Here is a 24,296-nt window from a genome sequence, read left to right as displayed (position 1 = left end):
TACGAGCAATAGCATCATTTATGATACCAGATTGAAAGTAATAAACACTGACAAGTTACTGCATGCATAGATAAACCACTCAGGAAAGCTGTTGGCTGACTCATTGAGAGTTCTCTTTTCCACACAGCTGCTCCATTGTATTGTAAAGCCTGTTCTGGAGTTTGTACTTGCCCTGTTTTGCTGTGGCAGTTTCAGGCACATCCACCTGATTCTGGAAGTTGTCACATTATCCATGAGGGTCATAACTGGTAAGAAGCTTATGTTTTACAAGAAATACATGTCACAAAGCAAACACAAGTGACAAATGTATAATAGGCAGTGATAATCTTATCTCAGGACTCTCAACATCATTCTCTTCTACCACTTGCTCCTGCATCAATCCCTGTATTTCACATAATGGCTTTATTTGCTGCCCCCTCATTGCAAACAGCAGACAAAATGAAAAATAACATCCATGCTTCTCATAGGTGATCCCATGCTGTTGAGCCTCCTGAGGACTGCAGCACACCAATGTCTCAATTATTGCAGGTACTGATAGATCCAGCAGATAAGAGCTCAGAGTTACTTATGTGATTGCAGTGTCTGATGGGAAGAGGATGTTTAACTCTTTGTGGTCCAGCCATTAATTCACTTGACAGCTAAAAGAAAGAATATTTGCCTATTCACAACAATGGCAGAAGCAACTTCTTGCATTTGAGACAGAATAGGCTAGAGTGGACATGTATTTCTTATTTTGTTCAGGGCTCTGCATTTTCAGTCCAGAAATTTTTGCTTTTAATAATACTTGGCCATGCTAGGACTAATGGGATTTCTTTTTCCAAATGTTTCATAGGCTGTGGGTGTCATTTCACCTTTTTTGTCCAGGACCAGTTACCCTTTTAATCACTGAACTGTTGTAAAGCTTGTAACTACAGCTAAACATTGCATGGTATTTCCCTCCTATTATTTCTTGCCTTGGAAGATCTCCCAGTAATCCACATTATGGCTTCATTCTCTCTTTCACGTCTGCTCCCATAGCCTCAGCAGTCACTCCTTTGACAGGGAAGTACTAGGTCTAGTTGCTCAGGTGCAGCTCACTGCCTACTGGTGTACTGTGGAGAGCTATGAAAGTTTCATCCATCTGTCTATCCCATCTCCATCTTTTCTGTCCCAGACACCACAGTAAAATGCAGAAAAATGTAACATTATTACAGCACTTCCTAATGCAACCTAATTAAGAAATCAAGTTTTTCTCCTTGGATTTTTTAGCCAGGAAGTATATGAAAGGTAAGGCAGCAATACTATGAATGAAACCTCTGCTCCCATAAACACTGAGTTTTGTCCATCAATGTTTCTTTGCTCGAATAAAAACAGTGTTAGCAATTTTCAGAGCAGATGGTGTAGTGCAGGCTCTTACACAGGCTCTTTCACAGGCTCGTACAGGAGATTTGTGAGCAGCCCTCTCCGGGATTGCCTCACCCTACCCGTGGGTCCAGATGAGCCTACAGTTCCACCTTGAGGCTGACGCAGAAACTTTTTGTCAGAAACATGAAGAGCTTCCCCTTAATGGTGAGAAATAAAACACCACCACCTCTAAGAACTGTGTGTCAAGGTCTGCACTTCTTATTGAGTTCATTCCATTTGACCATTATTTGTGTGTAAGATTGTTTTGCTCTCACCCTGGAAGCTACAGCTGTGTTATGACATAAGTTGTGCCCTACCATCATCTCTAGTTGTTCACATATTGGTGTTATTAGATACAATCACATATGCCCAAAAAGGTTGGGAGACTTAATTGATACTTACATGTAACTTAGCTTCTGGAACTGGGAATTTTCACTTTCTCAGTTGGCTTCATGCCAAACAGCACAGATTTAAAGTAAATCTGTGGGACTCAAACCACCTCTATTATAAGAAAAGTGTTCTGCCTTTGTTTCCAAACTTTTATTCTTCTACATCACCCATTTTTTCTGTCCTTTATAGAGTAATCCTTGTTGCTGAACATAGATTCCCTCTGGGAGCCCCTATCACTTGAGGCCTCTACCTGCCAACTCACTGATTTGCACAGGCGCCTGAGCAGGTCCTGAGCCACAGCTTCCCCAAGCGAAAGCTGGCTTAACCCTTCCCCAGTATTTTATATTTAGTCTTGAGTGCACTGTCCATTCTTTGTTTGTTTGTTTATTTTTCTCCTAATTTGCCTAATATTCTGGTCTGTAATTTCCCAAACTCTAAGATCTACTCTTCTAAACTGGGCTTCTTGTCGCCAATTTCAAGTCTGGTACCAAGGCATGTTTACATGAGAGTTCTGACTGTGTTGTGTCTACACATTCATCTTTCTTTTATTTTTTCAGTATTTGATGACTCTTCAGACTTCAAAAACTATCTTTAAAAAGGCTTAATAGCCTCCTTGACACTGTTTAATTACAGATTTTTAAAACAACTTTCCAACATAAACATAACTGTTATTTCCCTGCCCACCAAAGAGTCAATAAAACATTCTCAGCAGGCTTTTAACTCTAATACATAGGTGCTGATAGCTCTGACACCCCTTCAACCAGCGGGAGAGTAATTTTATTCCAGCTTTGCAAAATGAAATATAAGATTTTGTCAAGATGAGCTCTCTCAGCAAAAAGCATCCTTCGGGCTACCCCACCTAGTGGTACTTCTACTCTACTGCATCTTTATTATCCTAGGGTTATGGAACAGACACTGCTCTGGAGTTCATAGGTGTTTCCCTGTGTAACTTTGTTTTGACATAAATAAGATAAAATTATTCATATTGATGCTTATATTAGATTTGTGGAGTTTTGTTTCTTTAGAGATCAGGCAAAAGCCTCAAATGCCTAATCAGAAATGTGTATAAAGTCTGAAGAACTAAGAAACAAGCTCAGTGTAATAAGTGGTTAGCATGTCAAATTACTTTCATTAGTGCATACACATCTTTTGAATACAGCATTGTTTTTCTGAGTTAATGTACCAAAGAAGGGTTGCAATAAGATTTTAAGTTTCTTAAAATGGACTTGATGGAAAATAGAGATAAACAAAATCAGAAGACATTGGGGTAGACAACATAAGGGCTGACATAAATAATTTTTACATTCACAAAAATCTCTGACCAAAAAAAAAAAAAAAAAAAAGCATTTTGCTTGTCTTTGGGTTTCTAAATTTAAAATGTATACATTTTACAAGATAAATTTAAAATAAAAGATTCTACTTCCAACATGAATGTTTGAATGTATTCTGCATTCAGTCAAAAAAGGTTTCTCTTCTGAGAACATTTTCACAGCAAACGATCCAAGATATTATAATACTGTAGTGCAGAGGCCTCAGCAGCTTATGAAAGTTAATTGTTGCAGTGGTATGTACAACGTGACCACAGATTTAAGTTCCGGGATACAAAGAACTGGAAACACCAGGATTTTAGTGCTTTACCTCAATTATTTTTAATTACATTGGACTCTATACTTGCATTACTGTGATGAGAAGGTCAAAATCAGTTAAAATAAAGCTCTTTGAGTAAATAAATTGTAGATGTAGTGTCCAGCGCAGCAGCTCCTGGGAGATGGAGCAGAGCATGAGCAATGACCTGTGTAAATCTGTGCACATTTTGCTGCCACAAGATGTCAGTGCAAGCTCACCATATGAAGTTGCCTGCAGCACAAGCCTGGCCAGCAGTAGGAGACTTCCCTGCTCAGCTACTTCCTTGCAGCATTTTGGCCATTCAGCACACCCCTTTCAGCACACCATAAGAGATTATACTTTTTATTTTGCAGCATCGAGTCATGCATGTGTCTGCAGCATGGAATCCATTACACAGGGAAAAAAAACACGTCCTGCTGGTGTGGAATGGGCAAAGCGAAGGATCCAGCCCCAGGAAAAATATCACCTCTGATGACATTTCAGGTAACATAGGTGTCTGACTGTGAACAGCAGAGTCCTATCTCTTTCTTAAAACACTGTTGTTCGTAAAATCATAGAGTCAAAGAATCACAGATTGTCAATATTTGAAGGGACCTTAAAACCCATTCAGACCCAACCCCCCACCAGATCAGGCTGCCTGGGACCCAGTTCAACCTGATCTTAAATGCCTCTAGGGATGGGGCACCCACAGCTTCTCTGGAATCTAATTTAAGAGCAAATTGATTATGTTATATGTCAAGGGAATGATACCAGGTTGAACACTCAGGTCACTTTTGTAGAAAGAGGTAGTGGCCTGAGAATCCTCAATTTCAGGTTATTTTACTAGATATTCCTTAATTTTTCATAAGGGTATCTGAAATTTATTGCTGTAAATCAAAGTATAAAAATTCAGTGCCTGCTCCTGTAGCACTACCAAACTGACTGCTACAGAAGCATGCAGGGATCGTGTAGATACAGGGTGCTTTGGGTGAGGAACATTTGGCTCCCCAACTAAATTCCTCCAGTAATAGCCGGACATTTACTGTTCAGGCTCAGTTCCTGTTTCTGCAATACCTTTAGAATAAAATGTCACACCTGAAATTACTTCCATTCTTTCACCTGTTCAAACCTGTGCTTTCTGCACAAACCTGGGTTGAGCATAACAGGCAACTTACGGTCCTAAAGACACTCTTATTTCTCTACAGCTTTTAAGCTGATTGCACTTCCTTTTCTTGGAGACAGCCTCTGTCACCCAGCAGGCCACGGTTACCTGATGTGAGAGCTGCCTTCTGTAAGTGTGGTATGGTTCCCTAGTGTGGACTGCATAGTGGCATATGGGACAACACCATCTCAGAGGATGAATTCGCATTTCTAGAGAGTTCAGATTCTTCACTTGCAGGAACATGTGTACTGGCTGGAAGCAAGGCATTGCCGGCAGGGCTGAGTGACATTTTCAGGTGGATCAAGTTCCAGACTCAAAGGCACACCCTGTGAACAACTAAATAGGGAAGAATCTTTCCGGAATTTCAATATCTCCTAAACAGCTATTAACTTGTTTATGTTACTTTACACAAGGTGTGTAGTTCACAGTCCTAATCAGGGAGTGATTTTACATACTGCTGTGTTCCATCTGCCTCTGTTCTCATCTAGCTTCATTATTCCAAAGTACTTATCAACTAGAAAGAAATTCAGACATCTTCATCAAGGAGATCAAATTTTAAATTAATTTCCATGAAACCTATCATTTGTAAATGTGTTAAGTAAACACCAAGAGAAGATTTATCACTTCAGATTTCAAGACATTCTGTTCCATGCAATACTACTGAAATGCTACCGCCTCTGCCACAGAGGTGGCACATAATTGCCACCCGTAGCACAGAGCATTCACTGTGCTCTAGGACGCTGCTCAGAAGAATTTGAGTCTTGGATAGCTGAATGAAAAGAAAAAATGTGATCTATAACGTCAAACACAGAGAGAAGAATATGAGATGACAGTAAGTATGTGAATGTATTTACTTTTTGTAATGGGTGCTAGATAGCTGACCTCCTCCTGAAAGGGTTATTTGGTATTGTAATAGAAAAGCAGTGTTATGCAAGGATAGAAGGGATTTGGAACAAGCCATTACAGTGTCTAGTAGGTGATTTTCAGAAAGAAGAGCAAATTGAGCTAAGAAATATCTTTTTGTCAGAGGGAAGACAGAGAAAACCGAGGAGGTCTCCTTAGACTGCCACACAAGGCAGAACATCATACAGTCAATCCCATCTGTTCTGCTTTGTACTTTCTCCTTCATAGTGCTCTCCATGTTCATGTGATATTTTAAAAAGCAAAATAATACCTAAGTGCTACATATCATTTCCTACTGTCTGTTTAGATATTTAATGCAGTACAAAAGGTAAAAAGTTCTCTCTCCAAGCAATTTTGGTGTACTTCAGGGTGTTACTTGCTTACCCAGTCAATATTCAGCATAGAAATGAAAGTTTTCAAGTCTCAGATTTCACAGTTTCTCTGCAAGCTTCCCAGCAGCTTGATGTATCACTCAAGTTAGCTGTGCTTAGCAGCATACAATGAAGAAGTGTCTGCTGTGCAGGGACACCAGAACACAATGTGAAAAATGTCTGCATGGCACAGCAGCATTGAGCAAAGGTGAGTGGGCAGCTCAGACAGAGGCAAGCTGCAATTGCTATACATTCCTTCCATGTCACCCTGCCTCTGATTCTTCACTTCATAACTGCATAGCAAAAACTCATGAATGCTATTTCTCATGCTATTCTTTTTCAACCTCAATGCTTTCATTACTCTAAAGGCTACATACAAGGGCTGCTCTAAAAGTAATGCCTCCTATTTTGTAATGCTATCCAACAATGTCAGAGGTGGATGTTGGTGGTATGGCAGTAAAAGTAGAACCATCCTGCAAATACTGTTCTATTTTGTTGCCATGTGACAGATGGCAGCAGAATGGCATCTGATATATGGAACAAAGGTGTGTCATTGAATTCCTCCATGCAGAAACAGTGGCATCCCTTGACATTCATTGATGCTTGTTCAATGTTGAGGGAGAGCAACTAGTTGATTTAAGCACAGAGAGGCTGTGCGTGGTGCATCAGCAGTGGTGACAGCAACATAAAAGACAAGCCACTTCCTAGACAGCCATGCACAGCTGTCACCTCCAGTGGCTTGCAGGCTCTTGTTCATCATTAGTGAAAGTGCATAGTTAATGGTGGTGTCTGTGTTGAAAAATAGTGTTTGTAGCTGTGAATTTGCTCTATCAAATATTACTGTTATGATCTTTTTATCTGTTATACTTTCTGTGGAAATTTATAGGAAGCTTTCAAAGCAATCATAATGGTATCTGAAGCCTCAGTGTGCTTTGCTGCAACAGACTGTCTTCTTCTGTTACTGAGGATTCTATACAAGTCTAGTTTTAGTGGCAGTTCAAGTTTTATTAATATTTTGCTGGTAAATTAAAAATTTTGAGTGTATAATTCTTAGTAGCACTTACTCAGCACTTAATCATTATTAATTTAACACCATGATTTAATGGAAAGTATTGCAATCAAATACGGAAACTTAATGGTTCAAGACTGGCAAGATGGACCTGGAACATGAAGGGCAATTCAAGCAGAAATTTCTAAACTTCATTGCACAGACAAGGACCTTTTTCCCTTGGTAAATTAGTCCCTTCCTGTTCATTGGCTCTCAGCAAACAATGGAATCCATCCCAGAAGGGCCTCTTTTTCTTTAACACTTACCTCAAAAAAAAAAAAAAAAAAAAGCCTACCCTGAGTGGTGTCTCAGGTCAGTGGGAGATCAAGGGTCACAGCCCGCTGTGGTCCACAGGAGCTCAAAGGGCTCTTTGCATAGGACCCTTGTTTATAGGACCTTGAGAGAATTGATTTTAGTAAAAACGTTGTCTACTCTGGCCAGAAGCAGATGAAGCAATTATTGGATAAGATAATAATTTGGTGAGTTCTGGAATGTTCTCCACAAACTGTGCTGTTCTAATACTTCTCCAGCTTGTACTGTTTTGGTACTCCTTAGTTCAAGCTGTGGCTCAAGGAGCAGGAATTCTTGTCACCAACAGGGAGCATCTGGTCGCCCCAACTCACTGTACTTTATGCAAGATCAAAGTACAATGGTAGTTTATCTGGAGATCACAGAGTGACCTGGGAGGCTGCACCACCACATCTGTTCACTAGAAGCTCTGGTTTGTAATGGCTGTTAAAGAAAATCTGACTTTCTTCTGGAAAGAGGCTGGAATAAATGAAGCGGAAGAAGTGTCAGTGTGCTCTTCAGACTACTTATCTGGGTACCTAACCACGAAAAAACAATACAATGGCTGATCTCTTTCCAGGTGACTTCCTAGGTCTCCTAGTGATGATATATTTGTTAAGAGGTTATTTTCCTTCAGTAATGACGGAGTTTCATCAATTTGTGCCATCAAGAAATTTGATCAAGTTACCATCATGTAAAATATGGAGATGACAAATAGCTTTGTATCACACATTTTTAATTAAGATTAATTTATATTCTCAGTCTCAGTAGAATATCCACTAAATGCAGTTTCTCCCTCCTTCCTTATCCTTCCCATTTTCTTGCAGTTTCTAAGTTCTAGTAATGCTGGGTAGCAAGGTTGTCAACCTTTGTTAAAGTTGTTTACATTTGGTGCTCCAATACAGAGTATTATCTGAAAAAAGAGTACTTTCTGTTAGCAAGTATGAATACAGTGATATCTAGAAATTTTTAACCACTTAAACATATGTGTAAACAGTGACAAGGTGTTTATGTGAATACTCTTCCACCCATATCCAACCCTAGCATTAAACCATATAATATTAGGAAGTTTTTGCTTCATAGGGATTATTCAGTTTCAATTGCTACAAAGGAATATTTTTTTAAATATATCTTCCATTTTATACATTAAAAAACTGTGAGTTCTGGTCTGATATTTGCCAGAGATCTGAGTGTGGTGCTCAGGAACATGATTTAGCAGAGGGTTGTTAGAGTTAGGGTAGTATGGTTAGGTTGGGGTTGGACTTGATGATCTTTAAGGTCTTTTCCAACCTGAGCAATTCAATGATTCTGTGTGATCAGGATATTTTTAAAACAAGAAGAAAATAGGTGAACAATCCATGTTATGACTTAGCTTCTTTTAGAAGGAAGTAATTAAAGAAAAATAATTAGCATGCTGGAAATGGGAGTCAGGTGCGATAGTCACATGACCCTCAATGACCATTACAGAGAACTGACCAGAGCATAAGGGCATTCTATACGGTGGGTGTGAGGAAGGCTGGGGGGAGGTAGTTGTGTGTATGTGTGTGCACACAAAAGAAAAAAAGTATGCCAGGAGGTTTTTTGGTCTGAAAATCTTTAGAACAAGGAGCAAGGGCTTAGAAGAGCTGTGAAGGCTGGCTGGGTGTGATAGCAGGTTTTTTGTGCAGGGTGTTTCTTTCTGGTTCTGCCCTTAACAATATTTATCAGCTCCAAGCAATGAAAATGCATGTATGCTTTTATGAAGGTCTGGACTATTAGAAGCGTGGCTTAATGGGACATATGATCAACACTAAGCTATGATGCATGACTAATGCTGGTTCAGTCTGTTAAGTAAGACCTGCCCATCTAACAATTTGCTTATGAGGTTAAAGGCAGTGCTGCTTGCAGGCATATTTCTACTCAGGCCTGTAACACATCAGTTCTTTCAACTGTGTGAAATACCATAGCTGTTGGCACATGGACTGCCACAAACAGCAGGTTCTGCTCCTCCTGTTTTCTGAAGAGCTTGAAACTCACAAAGTGGTGTGTGAGGAATTATGGTCCCCAAGAGACTGCCTTGTAAAGGCTGTATGTTTTGCATGTTTAGTGATCGGAGCTAATCGTTAATCATCGTTTCTTAATTTCTACTGGCAATGCTTATCAGCTGTGTCTGTGAAACACCATGCAACACAAATATTACTGTTGATGCTTGAGTACATGGACAGAAGATAGTCTTGTTAAAGAATGGGTAATCCTTTGCAGGATAAACCCAGTTGTTCTGAATTCCCTCATTTCTTGCTGTTAATGATGCCTCCTGGCAACTTCCATAATGTAAAGCAAAGAATTTGACTGTGAAATTCAGATCCTGTCATTTGAGACTCAGAATTCTGTCTCAGAAGGTCCAAGAAGCCATTTCCACATTTGGAAATGCTGAGCTGAAGTTGTCTACGAACAGCTGTTTTTGCAAACAATATTGAAGACTTTTTTTCTGCTTTACAATGGAAAATATCTCTTGTGAGCTTGTGTGTACTTATGTTTCTCAAAACATTGCCACTAGAATACAGCATGACTGTATGATTGTGCCATGGCCAAACTCTTTACTGGAACTGCATACTGTGAAAGTGGAAACTTTTGCTTTGTTTTGTTTGTTGTGTTGTTTTTTGGGTTTTTTTGTGGGGCTCTTGTTGTCTTTTACTGTTGGAGATGTTATTCTATGCTCAGCAATCTGTCAGTTAATAATTTGAGGCCAGGTTATTAAACAACTGGACTTCAACTTCCAATTATTTATTAACCTAAAATAATTTGCATTAATCGTGTAAGAAGCCAAAAAGAACTGTAGCCTTTAAGGACACAAGGATCACAGTATTCCCTGCCTGTTCAGGGGAAAAAAAAAAAAAAAAAAAAAAAGCAAAACCTTTTTTATCCTTTTATGTAACCATTTCATAAATATATAGTGATGTTTTTAGACTTCCAGTATACATGAGCTACAATCATTGAGAAAGGTGAATAACAATACTCACTCTGCATGTGAGGTTTTATTATCCTATGAAAGGAATAGGAATATTTATTCCTGTAATTTACAGCAAACTAATCACTGCTTTGTGGTCCTAAAGTAATTTTTTTCCTATGTAATTTTTACTCTCAGACTGCATCAATCAGCTTCCACTAGGTGCCTATCAGTTAATTATGTGTGACCTTAATGAGATCAGATCTGGGTCAGTGGTACAAGTAGTTCAAGTGTGATAATGAAAATGAGAAACAAAGCTGAGCCATATTCCCCTACTGTAAAAATCAGTCCACCTGGTTTAATTGAAAGTGAGGTTTATCGTCCATTATTACCATGTTTTTTTATTGCTTTGGTATCTTAATTTGAGATGTTTGCATGAATCTAACTAGTAAGCACATAGGGTTTTCAAAGCCTTACTAGTAAGTGTAAAGGTATCTGTAACACCTGAATCTAAAAAAATCCACCATTCCCACCACACACACACCTGCGCACTCTAAACAATAGCAGCAGCCAAACACCTTTAAAGGTTGGTTGTTAGCATGAACACTGAAGGGTTGAACTTCACTTTATATTTTAGAATACTTGGATACCTCCTGATACCAAATAGCTTCATGGTGTCAGTGTCTAGCAGGTGGCCCAACTGTCAAACATAGATGGATTTGATTTTATCTTGGTTTAGGAATTTGAAGGTACTTCTTTCTCTCTACTTTAATCCAGAGCTCTTAGGAGAGTGCTCAGGTATCTGAAGGTACAATGGGAAAAATCAATTGAAATAAGTTGAAATTGTATGGATTTGTGTTAAACCTCTGCAGGAGTGGTGGAGCTTGATGTGAAGCTCCAAGTTCACCACAGTGTGGAGCTTCTATGCTGTGGTGAATTGAGCAAAACTCCTGCATGCATGCTTCTTCGTGTGTTTTGAGAGACTTCTCAGTATCGTACCAACCAATAAAATCTGTATTTATGTATTTTTGAGGTATAGGACTAGAAGTTCTGCAGTGTGGACTGTAATCTCAAATATCAGATATGTTGTATTGCATATATGTCTGTCTAGCTCTTGAGAGGAGCACACCAGAGGATAATGACAGTGGCAGAAAGCAAATATTAACGGGTCTGCTGGTCCTTGGCATGAGGTGATATAAACCAGAGGCAACTTGATATTAATCATAGCACCTTAAGACTGTCATGAAGACAAATTCAGGTCCAGTATTTTTGATACTCTTCTCTCTTTGGCCCAACAAGTCTCAGTCTTAAGCTTGATCCTGTCAATAAATGGCTAAAACTGGATGGATAAATAGCAGGAGCTTGGAAGGCTTGTGTTAGTGTGATTTTTTTATTTTTATTTTTTACAGCTTAAACATCTGCTTATATGATTAGCTGCTTAGCAATTAAGTTAAGTAATGGTTCTTTCTCTTGCCCAGTGAATAACATTCATAAGAAGATTAAGTGGATAAGCAAGAAACTGAGTTTAGAGCTGTTTGTGATGAAATGATCAAGATGTGTTGTCCCAGTTTTTTGTCATAATGTTATAAATCCATATATTTGTACTTAGACATCACCTGTTTGTATGCACTCTTTATTTCACTAAACACTAGAGATTTAGGTATATCCAAAGAAAGAACAACCACATTAACCAGTGGAATAGAAAACAAACATGAGAAGAGTTTAAAGCCTAACAGTGCTTTCAGCACAGGATGTTTCAGGGTGTGCCCTGTCAGCAAATAATTACCGAGCGCCAGCAGGTTGCCTCTCGTTATGGGGTTAGTGATTAAAGCGTTAACCGGAGCCTCCCGTAGGTGCAGCCGTGACTCAGGGAGCGCTCTCTCAGCTGCAGGGAGGAAGGAAAGTGGGAAGGTGAATGCTCCCAACATGCACCGAGGTGTGGGGAGTGTCCTGGCTTTCCAGCACTCCCAGGTTGGTGAGCAAAACAGTAATTAGCAGCTCCATGAGTTCCGTAGAGAAGCAGAGGTAGCTGTCAGCTCGTGCCATACTGTCATGCTTCTTCCAAGGTATGTGGTATTCCTTTGCTTCTCTTCTGCTCGTGTGCACAGGTAAGTGAAACATAAAAGCTGGAGCTGTTCTGCTAGCTGCGTGACCTGCAGAGTCAGGGGAAAGCAAGGTCCTTTGCAGTCATCCAGAACTTGAGTCAGATTATTTTCAGGTAATTAGGGTGCCAGAGGGAAGAAGAAATGTTCAGTCAGTTGGAAATTCTTGGAAAAAGTTCCTGAATCTTAAGGCGACTTGCGTTAGTCCCTTGTGATAAAGGAGGCAGACCCATGCTGCCCGTCGCTCAGTCACCAGTAAGGCTGTAAAGACTGTGCAGTGACCTTGGTTACTTTGTGTGGGGAGCGGAGGCTATCTTTCTGGAGAGACCTGAAATAGAAAGGAACTTCATAGCAATGGGTGAGTCATGTTTGAAGTACACTTGGTGAAGCCCTGCTGTGCAGTCGCTGTTCATGCAAAGGAAGGGAGACTCTGGGTGCTGAGGGGCCATGTTCACTGATTAACAACAACTTGCTTTTGGTTTCAGTACTCAAAGCTGGTCTGGAGCTGCATGAGTGGAGGGGTTGTACTGTTTTGCGTATTTGAGTAGTGCAGTGTGCTGTACTGTAACAGTGAATTTTAAAATGAAATGTAAGAGTAACTGGAAGATTTAAAGCAAACAAGCAGAATCACCTTGTTTTCAGTGGGGGGAAAAATGTTCAAACTTATTTCAAAATAAGTAATTTCTTGTGATTAGATCTTTGCTTTGGTGGTGAGGGCATGTAATTTAAAATATATATAGAGAGAGAGAGGCTCATAGAATTAAAATATATGGCTAGATGAAGACTGATCAGCAATATAGCAATATTCTGCTGATACTGGATTTCCTATGAATATGAACGGATCATAACTCTTTTAGAAAAAGATAGTGGTTCAAGAATGGGCTAAACACCAGACTGCTGAGTTTATTGCATTGCTGATACTCTTACAGTGCAAAGCTCCTTGTGCTGTACAAAATGTTATATGTATGGTTTGCTGATAGCCAAGTAAATATGGTTCTGTGATAAATAGATAGCTGGACTTTGGGGATTTTATACAAGAAAATGAGAACACTCACACAATCCTGACTTCCAATATTTTTGGAATAGCTTTAGAAAGTACAGGTTCAAAATACACAGAAATCCTTAGGGGTTTTCATGTTTCCAGTTCTTCTTAACACTGGTAGGAGCTCTGCGTAGCACACTGCTTGCTGTGCAGTTCCCATCTTAATCTATGAATGTGTCAAGAACCATTTCTAGGCTGTTGTGCACAGCATCTTCCATAGGCTATTAATTATGAACTAAAATGCTGCTTTGCTGCTCAGTTGGACTTGTGGGTCAGGTGCCCTCTCCTGCAGCTGCGTCCTTTTATCCTGGTACAAAAATCTGTGAGGACTTTTGCTCTTACTTCGCTTTGTCATTTCTCCATCCCTGTCTTTGTGCTGTTTTCCTGAAGCCAAAAACTTAAAAATTGTGGCATGTTATGAAATTAGATTAGTTATCTTATCTCTACAAACACTTTGACTTTTTTCTGTAAGACATAAATATTATAAAAAAGGAAAATCTATTTTCTCATTAGGTTGTCATGTACCCTCAGGGACTGCATTGTAGGTTTTTTTCCCCATTTTTGTGGACTTCTCTGATAGTTGTTGTCTTCCTCTGGAGGTTTTCATTTTGCACCTGCTTCATTTCTTATTTACTCCTATTTTTCCCCTCTCCACCTTTTTTTTCCTGACAGCAAATTTTAGGCTTTGGTCAGCCTTCTCCCAATAATTAAGTTTCTTCTTTATTAGGTCTCAGGCCTCGAGGTCAGTCCTTCCAAGGTCCAGTTTCAAAATCTTGCCTCTCTGAGGGAATTTTCAGGTTCTGTCTGATGGGAAGTGATTCAGGAGATATCATTGGATAGGTGCCATGTATAGCAATAGATATACATTGTTAAGGAAGGTGGACAATTAACACACTTTGATCATGCTCTAATGATATTTATTCACTTAAATGTTGCTACTGGCATGCATAAAGAACAAATTATAGAAATACAGCTTGCAGACATGTGCAGATCCTGAAGGGAACTCCTGCTCTGTGAAAGGATTGGATGGCAGCTCATGAGTTTGCTCAGCTGTTGAGGAGCCCATGGGCATGGGCTGCCTCATCACTTACACTGCTCTGGGATGAGCAGATAGAGGTGTGTGGTGTGATCCTGGTGAGCAGAAGATGGGGTTGACTGGGGGAGGCAGTAAGCATCTGCACCAGCAGCAGGTAACAGCTCATTGGACTGTGAGACAGGAAAAGGGGAGATGTTTGTTATTTCCATCACTGAATGATCTCGTTTGGTCTCATTGTCAGTGCTTTAGGGGCAACCAGCAGATTTAAGGTATGCTTAAAGTTTTTAAGGCAAATACTTCAGTAAGAGCCTGTCACTACCTAGCAGAACGGGTAGTTCTGCAATAATCTCCTTTTTGTGTAAAAATCACTCCTGTCAGTCTGTTGAGGTCACTTTTTTTCATTCATATGAGTCACTTTACAGTCAAATTATACTGGGAGGTCTTCAGCACTGAGCAAGAAGTAGTGCCAAAGCTCACTGGAGTAGCTGCTCTGGCTAATGGTGCCTGAGCTCCCTGCTATTCTTCACAAGTTTTTTTGTGTCCTGTGGAAAGACACTCAAGTGTATGCCCAGATATTCAGGTGCCAGTGTATATGAACGCCTCTGCATCTTTCAAAACTGTTTTGAAATTAGTTTAGAGTGGGAAGCTGATTCAATTAAAGGTATTAGTAAATTGCATAAAAGCAGATTTCAAGGTGTGGCTGATGGTTACTGGACTCATCTGAGAGGCCAGGAAACAGCAACATCGGACTAGAGTGCAGAAGTCTCTTCCTTATATATAAACTTGTCCCTGGGCCCTTTCAGTAAGTGGATAAATTTCACCTTCACCTGGATGTCACCCAAGACACAGTGGATTTATAAAATGCTTTCTCTTGCTGCTCATGTAAAGTTCATCTCAGTAGCGACCTCATTTGATTTCAGAGGTTATAACTTATGACAGCCCTCTCCTATATGTTCTGTGGGTGAAAAATAATATTAAAAACTTCTTTTGCCCTCATTTCTTACGAGTCATGCATCTTAGACTATGATGACCTTGACATCTAACTTTAAAGTAGAAGCTTGCTAGTGTGGAATCACTTGCTCAGAAACGAGTCTCTTTTACTTAGCTAGTTATGATATCTACAAGCTTTAATTTCCTTTCTAACTTGATTTCCTGGATGCTATTTGCCTTTACTGTAGATAAACTGATTTTCAGACATCTTTTACAAGGCTGCTTCGGGAGTCTGACATCAGGCTGAAGACATTCTCCTGGCATAAGTGCTAATGGACAATGAGCGATAATAGGCAGATTCCTCTGTCACCATGGTTTAGTTAGAGAGAAATTAAAGTAAAAATTAATGCAGTCTATGGAGATAGTACTTCTTGCATTGTGATTCCTTTTTTTCCCCCTTTTACTATTTCTTGGGCTGAGATTAAGATTTTTTTTTTCAGTGTATTATCAGTTGTCAATCCTGATTTTCTGAGTCTTTTTTGTTACTTTCCTCAGTTACCTTTTATTCTAACACCTGAGGGTGAAAGAACTCCGTAATTATGTTATTGAAGAATGCATTGTTGAAGTATCATGAGTCTGGCTTTTTGCCTGCACAGTGTGCTGAAATCAGTACATGGGGATCTGTAAATTGTATTGCTACATCACTTTAATTATAGCCTTGTTCTTGCTTTAATACTTCATACTTCAGCTGTTTTCTTTGTGTGATGCGGGATTCTACCTATGATCAATGCTTTTTCTCTTGTCTGGTCTCACAAACCTAGTTAAGGATGATTGCTGAGTCACTTTTTTTTTTTTTTTTAATGACCTTGGGCAATGCTCTATCCATAATTAGCAAATGAATCCTTAGCAGTAAATGGGTTTCAGTCTACTGAGTAATAGTCATGGAATTCTGGAGTATTAGTAAAACTACTGGAAAAAGTAATGGCATATGTTGTACCTAGGATTTAAACTACTGTGATATACCTGGTGGGAATGACCTATGGCTTTTTTTTTTCTAGGAGTGGAAAATATTTAGTATTAAGGCTATGCACAAAGTAGCTGAAGTATGATTTATTTAGCCTCTTGCTTTAGTGTCTGACTTGCTTTTGCTTTGCAAAACTAAGGCTTTGTTGCTGTGCTTACCATTCAGAGCTTTATTAGAACTAGTGAAAATATTTTTTTTCCTTTTGTTTAGTTTCATCTCTTCTGAATAAATGAAGAAAGTGACTATGAAAGCACAGCATCTTCCTTCTGTTGCCATTAATGAGGAGAAGTTTATAACCAGGTAAATTTTTAAAAACAGAATTTAAAAATACAATAAGTTTGCTTTACTCATTGCTCTGTACTTATTCACTAATGGGGTCCTGTAGCAGCAGCAGTTCCTACAGCTTGCTTTCTATGAAGCATTGATAGAACGAAGAGGTCTTTTATTTGGATTTCAAAAATTGAAGCACAAAACCTTTGGTCTGTGGATTTTTTTTTATTAGTTAGAACAGTACTTTTACAGGTTACTGAAATAACATTTAAAATTAGGGAAGAAGATCCTTCTGTCCTGAAAAACTGTTGAAATGGAGTGTGGATTCCAGTGTTTAACATGACTTCCATGTGCTTGAAACATGTAATTTGGTTTCTAGCCCCAGGTAATGAAGTTTCTGTACAGAACAAGATGTATTAGGCTGTCAACTTCGTTCTGTTGTGAATAGAAGTTCTCTAACTTAGTTAGAAAAGGTTTGGAACTGCACATGAACTGTTTTACATGAGATGCTTTTCTACAGTTGAATGTTTGTTAGTAATTTTCCTAATGTTGCCATAAACCCTGAGTCCCCCCAGTGCATGGTTCCATCACCTTCTTTGGGGATGGCTTTTCCCCATGTTGTCAAGAGCACAAGAACTGGAATATATGGCAGCTTATGCATATCATTTCCGTCCCTTCTGACATTCCTTTCAAAGAAGAAGCTAGCTAAATGTTTCTAAGGATGGAGTTTGTGGTAGAATTTCTGATACTTCTCTAAGTATTAACATCTGAACCTTAATATATAAACAGTGGTGTTGATTTCTCCCTTTTTAAGGAAGATCATTAGAGCTCTGTCCAAAGTGTGGAGGCAGTAAATGCATCCCTCCCTTTTTTTCTAAACAGCTGCTCTCTTTATGCTGCTACTACTTCTAATAAATAATGGCTTTGTGTCAGAGGTAATTAGTCTGTGTTAATTTCCATGTAGTTGGTACACAAAAACGTTTGGAAATTGGAAATGGGATTGTTCAGTCTTGGGAAGAGAAGTCTGAGAGGGGATCTTATGCTTATAAATTTCTAATGGGTGAGTGTCAAGTGAATGAGGCTAGGCTCTTTTTTCTGATGGCCAGTGACAGGACAAGGAGCAGTGGACACAAACTGGTACACAGGAAATTCTATACAAACATGAGGAAGAACTTTTCCTGTGACGGTGATTGAGCACTGGAAAAGGCTACTCAGAGAGGCTGTGGAGTTTCTTTCTCTGGAGGTATCTAAAACCTTCTGGACATTTTTGTGTGCAACCTATTCCAGGGATCTTGCTTTAGCAAGGACTAGATGGACTCTAAAAGGCCCTTCTACCCCCTATGATTCTGCATTTCTATGAAACGCTCCAGATGAACCAGGTCAATACCCTTCAGTGTTAGTCATGGTTGCAACTACTGTTCAAGTTTCTTTGCCTTGGACTGTGGGGAAGAAAGTGTTTCAGGATTCTCTAGTAGACTTAATGTGCACTCAGACTTGCTTCCAATGGAATTTGCAGGCTATTGTCCTCCTCCTGCACCTTGAATTGGCAGTTGTGCAGATCTTCTTCCAGTCATACCGTGTAAATCTTGCTGATGTGGCAAGTCTGATTCTTGAGAACTGCAGAATGGAATTTGCATTTACCTGGCTGAAGAAAAATCATGTCTTTAGGCATAACTGCTATAAAAATCTATGGATAAATGTATAGGTCTCAGGTGAGAGGAGGATACAAGCAAACCTTCCAGGATTAGTGAACATACAGTGTGCTCTTTGTGGTTTACCATGAGGGCACTTGACATAACTGCTCCCTTGTATCCTGCCTTCATTACTGAAGAAACTAGTGAAAGTGCACTATATGTTAATCTCTTCTTGATTTGTCACCACATAGTTCTTCCAGTTACTTAGTGCTGGCTTTCATTAGTTGCTGTGTTTGACTGTTGTCACAAAGGCACACTATAAGGGACACCGTGGCAATGCCATGGAGTTGCTGGCTTTACTGGCAGCAGAACTGCGAGGAGACTCTAACAACAACCCCATGCAGCCCTACAGGCTTGGAGAGAAGTGGCTGGAACCTGATGGAACAGGATCTTGGTATACTGTTAGACAGTTGGCTGAATGTGAGCCAGCGGTTTTCCAAGGTGGCCAAGAAGGCCAATGGCATCCTGGCTTGTATCAGGAATGGTGTGGTGAGCAGGAGTAGGAAAGTAATCCTACCCCTGTACTCAGCATTGGTGAGGCCCCACCTTGAGTACTGTGTTCAGTTTGGGCACCTCAGTGCAAAAAGGACATTGAGGTGCTGGAGCAGGTCCAAAGGCAACAAGCCTTGGAGAATAAGCCCTGTGAGGAGAGACTGAAGGAATTGGGGCTGTTTAGTCTGGGGAAGAGGAAGCTGAGGGGAGACCTCATTGTTCTCTTCCAATATCTGAAAGGTGCTTACAGCGAGAGCAGGGTTGATCTCTTCTCACTGGTGACAGAACAGGGGGAAATGTCCTCAAGTTGCTTCAGGGGAGTTTTAGGTTGGATAACAGGAAAAACATCTTTACAGGCAGGGTTGTTAAGTGCTGCAGTAGGTTCCCCATAGAAGTGGTTGAGTCACCATCCCTGGATGTGCTTGAAAACCATTTGGATGTGGTTCTCAGGGACATGCTTTAGTGGAGGGTTGTTAGAGTTAGGGTAATATGGTTAGGTTGGGGTTGGACTTGATGATCTTTAAGGTCTTTTCCATCCTGAGCAATTCTGTGATTCTATCTGCCTCTTTGTTAGGGCAGTTTTGGAGCCCTCTCAGCCAAGATGTGCTACGCTGACTCAATCTGGAGCTAGTAGGCTAGTGCATGTATTACTCCTTTTTTTGGACTAAAAGAAGTAAAAACTTTATGTTTCTCCACTACACAAGAAGAAAGTCCACGTCAGCTATTGTTTTGTCTCTCTTAGGGTTTTTTCTAATAACTTGCATGGTTCATCACTGTTTGTTGCACTAATATAAGACTGAAGCCTGAAAGATTGATTTATGCAAACTTCTGTGGAAATTAATGGCAAGTTTACTTAGTTTCTTGCCTTTTCCAGAAGAAAAATCTTCAGAGCATGCTCTACTAAAGGTTGAACAGAATCCATCTCACAGACTTCTGGGTTGCAGTTACCCTATCTATCAGAACAAATTCTGGGATGTAAGGATAGAGTATACCCCTGCCAAGAAGGATTTGAGGACAGAGATGTTTGGTAAGCTGGACGCGAGCAACCAATGTGCCCTCACAGCCCAGAAAGCCATACGTATTTGGAACTGCATCAAAAGAAGCATGGCCAGCAGGTCAAGGGAAGTGATCCTCCCCTCTACTCTGCACTGATGATTCCTCACCTGGAGTACTGTGTCCATATTTGGAGTCCTCAGTACAGGAGAAACATAGACCTGTTAGATTGGGTCCAGAGGAGGGCACAAAAATGATCCAAGGGATAATATGCCTTCCCTGCGTGGGTAGGCTGAGAGAGCTGGGGAGCTGGGTCTGTTCAGCCTGGAGAAGAGAAGACTCTAGGAAGACCTGAGACCAGCCTTTCATTATCTAAAACATGTCTATCAGAAGGAAGGAGACAGACTCTTTAGCAGGGTCTGTTGTGATAGGACAAGGGGAAATGCTCTCAAATTAAGAGAGGGGAGGTTTAGGCAGCTGTAAGAAAGAAGTTTTTTATAATCAGGGTGGTGAGGCACTGGAACAGGTTACCCAGAGAGGTGGTGGGTGCCCCATCCCTGGAGATATTCAGGGTCAGGCTGGACAGGGCTCTGAGCTACCTGGTATATCCTTAGATGTTTCTGTTCACTGCAGGAGAGTTGGACCAGATGAACTTTAAAGAACCCTTCCAACTCATAAAATTCTATCATTTTACAATCCTTCCTAGATCACTTTGCTTTTAGCCTGTGATTTCAATTGCCTTTGCAACCAACGTGGCCTAAAAGACAGGCCTCGCAGGAAGACACAAGTCCTTAAGTATTCTTAATTTGTTCTCAGGGAACTGACCTCCACAGCTTTCCACCTTCCAAAAGCCCACAAAGTAACAGCTGTCAGTGGAATGATTGCTTGAGATATTAGGTTGTGAAGTGAAGAAGACTTAAGTATTCAGTGTCTTAAAAGCAAGATCAGCAGGTCTATCACAACATATGTCAGTCAAAAATGTGGATCTCTTACTTGCACCTTAATCTTGTGTTGCATCTGGATTCTGCCCATCTGAGGCCAAAACATGCTTAATCTTGCTTCCCTTTAGCCAGTGTGATGAGAGTTTTTCATGTGCCTGATTCATATCTAAGTGTGTTATTACTTTCACTTTTGGTGGAACGACCTGACTATAATCCCTCATAGCTGAGAAGACTCAGAACCAGGAATGAGTTATTCCAACATAGTGGTGGGGAAAAAGGGCTTTCACCACCTGTATTTCTAGGATTTAAGATCAGAGTGACTTAAAGTGGATGCTGAAAATGTGATTTTGGAGCCCAACAGGCTTGATAAAGCCACTCAAAATATATTTTGGGAATGGCAGCAAGTTAATGAAGTAAATAATTTACATCCAGAGCCTTAGAGGGGAATGCAGTTTGAGTTCAGCAGTGCAGACCTTGCCCTAGTGTTAGCTATTGAATAAAAGCCCTGCTTCTCTTTGCCCTTCTTGCTCCCTCTCACAGAGAGGGACAGAGATCACCAAGCAGCAGGGCACTACCAAGTTCAGTTAGTGTCACTCAGAAATGCCTTTGCCCAAATGCTCTGGATGCATAGAAATGGAAAGAAGGGGCAGGCACAAGACTGTAAGGTATCTGCTTAGAGCAGTCATGGAGACTGGACAGCAGAGAGATACTATGAAATAATGTTCATTTCATCCCAAAAATCTTTTTTCTAACTGCTTTGCAATGGCTGATGGGCTGGTTTATACTTCTAGGAGATGTCACTCTTCAGCTCATCATGTCTGATAAAGGTGCCACTGTCACCAGTGATAGTGCCCTTGTGTATTCTAGGGTGTGGGTGTATTGTGACTGATACAGGGAAACAAAAAGTGAAAAATTCTCCAAAAATGTTTCATCTAGTGTTTCCTATTCCCTAATACTATGCTGTTAATTCCCTCTCTAAATGTATGTCTTATAGAAGTGTTTAATTTTTGCATATGGTCTCATTCAGAATGCTGCTACACCTGGAATTTTCTTGGTGAACTCTATGACTTTTGCAGTATATAAAACTTAATTTCCACTGTGCGTGGTTGCTGTGTGTGATTTGATTCAGTGATGCTGCTGTAAGTCAGTTTTTGTAGTTTTTCTATTTATGCTTGAAATTGATGGAGAAGCTGTAGTAGCACTTCTGGTAGTATTTGGGTCTTGAATGATTTCTTTAAGTCTCTGTAACTTTGCTGTGAGACAAGCTTTTATGTGCTGTTTGTTTTACTATTTCTGTTATAATATTTTATACTAGACAGTATGGAAAAGCAATGCTATTTGGAAGTAAGCTTCGTGTTTTCACTCACCGCTGCATGTCAGACCACAAGACAATTTTGATTGTTAGTCATCTCAGTTAATTCTTAATCATCATCAGTGAGGCAGAACTCATGCCTCTCTGGCCAGTTTTATCCATACAGGTAGAAATTACCTTCTTGAATTGTACTTTAAATAACTTCTGTTGTTTAACTGATCTGGGAAGAATGTTTCCTGATACTGAAAATGCTCACCTGGTTTTCTGTTCAGCCTTTTCTAGCTTGAGCTGCAACTTGCTTTTTTTCTTCGTGGCTCATAGCACTTCTTGCTTCCTTCACTCTCCTTTGGGCTCTGTCAATGTGGTGTGTGTTGTTCTTCAAAAGCAATACTAAAAAGCGGAGCACTTTAACCAAACTCAGCCTTCAGCTGTAATTCAAGCAGGCTGTTTCTGAGGAGGGTGCTCCCCTGGGTACCTCCTTGTGTGGTACAGCACAGCACTGTCTGCTGGAACAGAACAGTGACCAGAAGTCACTTTTGCAGAGTGCTGGTACCTGAGTGTTCACCATTTCATATTTGTGCAGCACAGTATTTACTGCTTCTTCCCTATCTGCAAGGCCCATGTGAGCTGCAGTGTCAGCACTGTGGGTTTCTGTAGCACTACAGCTGTTGGATGTGTGATCTAACTGGGATGTTGTAGAAGCACAGTGTGTGTGCCCACAGACTGCTTGGGGTTTGTTCTGTGAAGCATTTTCACAGTAGAAGGTTATGCTGTGCTTTTTTAAACTGTAGAGCAGCTTTCTGTTTGAAATCTGATACAATCTGGCTTGTAGACGGATGTTCTCTTCATGTCCATCCTTTCTCCTCTCAGTAAAGACTTAAAGCTATAATGTTGCAAGCAGAAGGAAACTGAATTATTTTGTCTAGGCACATTGTAGTCACTTTGAAAAATAAATGTAAAAACAAAAAATGTATTGAAAACTATCATGTGGAGAAAAGAAATTGTAACCTAACTAAAATCTTCTGCAACATTTTGTATGGGAGCATTGTTCCTGTTTGCTTCCCCCTCACTCTAGCAGAATTCCAAAGTACCAATTATTCCATGGCAGTGCATTAATGTCACTTAAGACCAACTAATTCATTTCCTCTGTGTATCAGGTCTTTAAAAAGGTAACTTATGGGCAACCCAGTATCCTGACAAAATTTTACTCCTGGAAGACTTACTAACTATTAACAAACCTATTCAAATGTTTGGTGGATAACAGAGATTTAAAAAAAAAAAAAAAAAACAAAAAAAAAAACAAACATTACTCTGCCACATAAGCCTTGCATTTTTCAGTAGTAGGAATGTTTAAAAATGATTAATTTTATTGTGGTCTTTTATCCTAGAGAGCAGCTCCATTCTCTTCTGAAGGTCTATAACTCTTACTATTCTGATCAAGAAAATCTGCAATTGTCATATGATCAGGTAAGGATCTGTGTGAAAATGATACAAAAAGTATAAAGTAATAGAAAAGTATTGATGGGTGCTGGTGCTTAACAGAGTTAGACTGAACAATGTAGGATACACATTGCGCCTTATGTTAGGTGAAATATATCACTATAATCAAAACACCCCAGCAAATGCTATTGTCTGAGCTTACCTTTTTCACCTCTCTTCTCACATACTCTTGACAAGTGGGAATCTGACATCACTGAGTGGGATTTCCTTGCAATCCCAGTCACAGAAGATCATTCTTTGGGTCGACCTCTCAAGTTCATTAGCTGTGAGGGAACTGAACTGCAAAGCTTTCTGCAACATGTAGCTCCTCCCATACCCCTTCAGCTGGAACAGGCAGTTTGTAATGGCAGGGCTGCCATCACTTGAATTGATTTGCAGATTATCAATCTCTCCTCAAATGCGGACCTTCAGCACAGAGAATGCAACCATAGCAGGAATGTCCCTTCTGTGGAGACCAGAAGAGTCTGTGTAGCTGAAGGACTGATGAAAGCATGAGTTGTGCCTCTGATACCACAGTCCCTGGCTTAGCAGTCTGAATATCCTTCAGCATCACAAGATGTTTCTGTTTTACCTGCATTAGAACCAGAAGGACTCTTAGAGAAATTCTAGGCAAATATTGTCTGAAAACTGGAAGTGTTCAGCTGTCTGACACAGTTCATTCTACTCAGAGACCTAGTGACCAAATTTGTTGTCAGCAAGAAGGAGCATCAATAACACTGTTGCATTGCCCTACCTCAGTGGCGGTGACTTCATTAACATTGTCTTCTTCCTTTGACAGCAATTATTCTCCCCCTTTGTTCCAAAAGAACTACTCACCCAAGCAGAACAAATAAGATTTGATTTCTAATTGCCTATGACTGTGGAAATGTTGATTGGAAAGAGCC

The 24,296-nt window shown here is 40.1% G+C and overlaps 1 protein-coding gene across 3 annotated transcripts in view; it reads left to right on the top strand.

Annotated features, from left to right (window-relative positions):
- The window catches only part of RASSF6 (Ras association domain family member 6), a 112,468-nt gene that overhangs the window by 76,160 nt on the left and 12,012 nt on the right, over positions 1-24,296 (top strand). For all 3 annotated transcript variants that reach the window (XR_016466032.1, XM_090139124.1, XM_090139125.1), the window contains exons 5-8: positions 3,753-3,882; positions 4,584-5,372; positions 16,421-16,510; positions 23,301-23,379. Coding sequence is in view for 2 of the 3 variants with exons in the window: in XM_090139124.1 (XP_089995250.1) it covers positions 16,440-16,510; positions 23,301-23,379 (150 nt within the window). In the remaining variant the exon portion in view is untranslated. The remainder of the gene's footprint in view (positions 1-3,752; positions 3,883-4,583; positions 5,373-16,420; positions 16,511-23,300; positions 23,380-24,296) is intronic.

This window comes from Phasianus colchicus, chromosome 4, assembly GCF_987193195.1.
Source record: "Phasianus colchicus chromosome 4, bPhaCol1.hap1.1, whole genome shotgun sequence".
Lineage (NCBI taxonomy): Eukaryota > Metazoa > Chordata > Aves > Galliformes > Phasianidae > Phasianus > Phasianus colchicus.
This window is presented reverse-complemented; position numbering and strand designations above follow the sequence as displayed.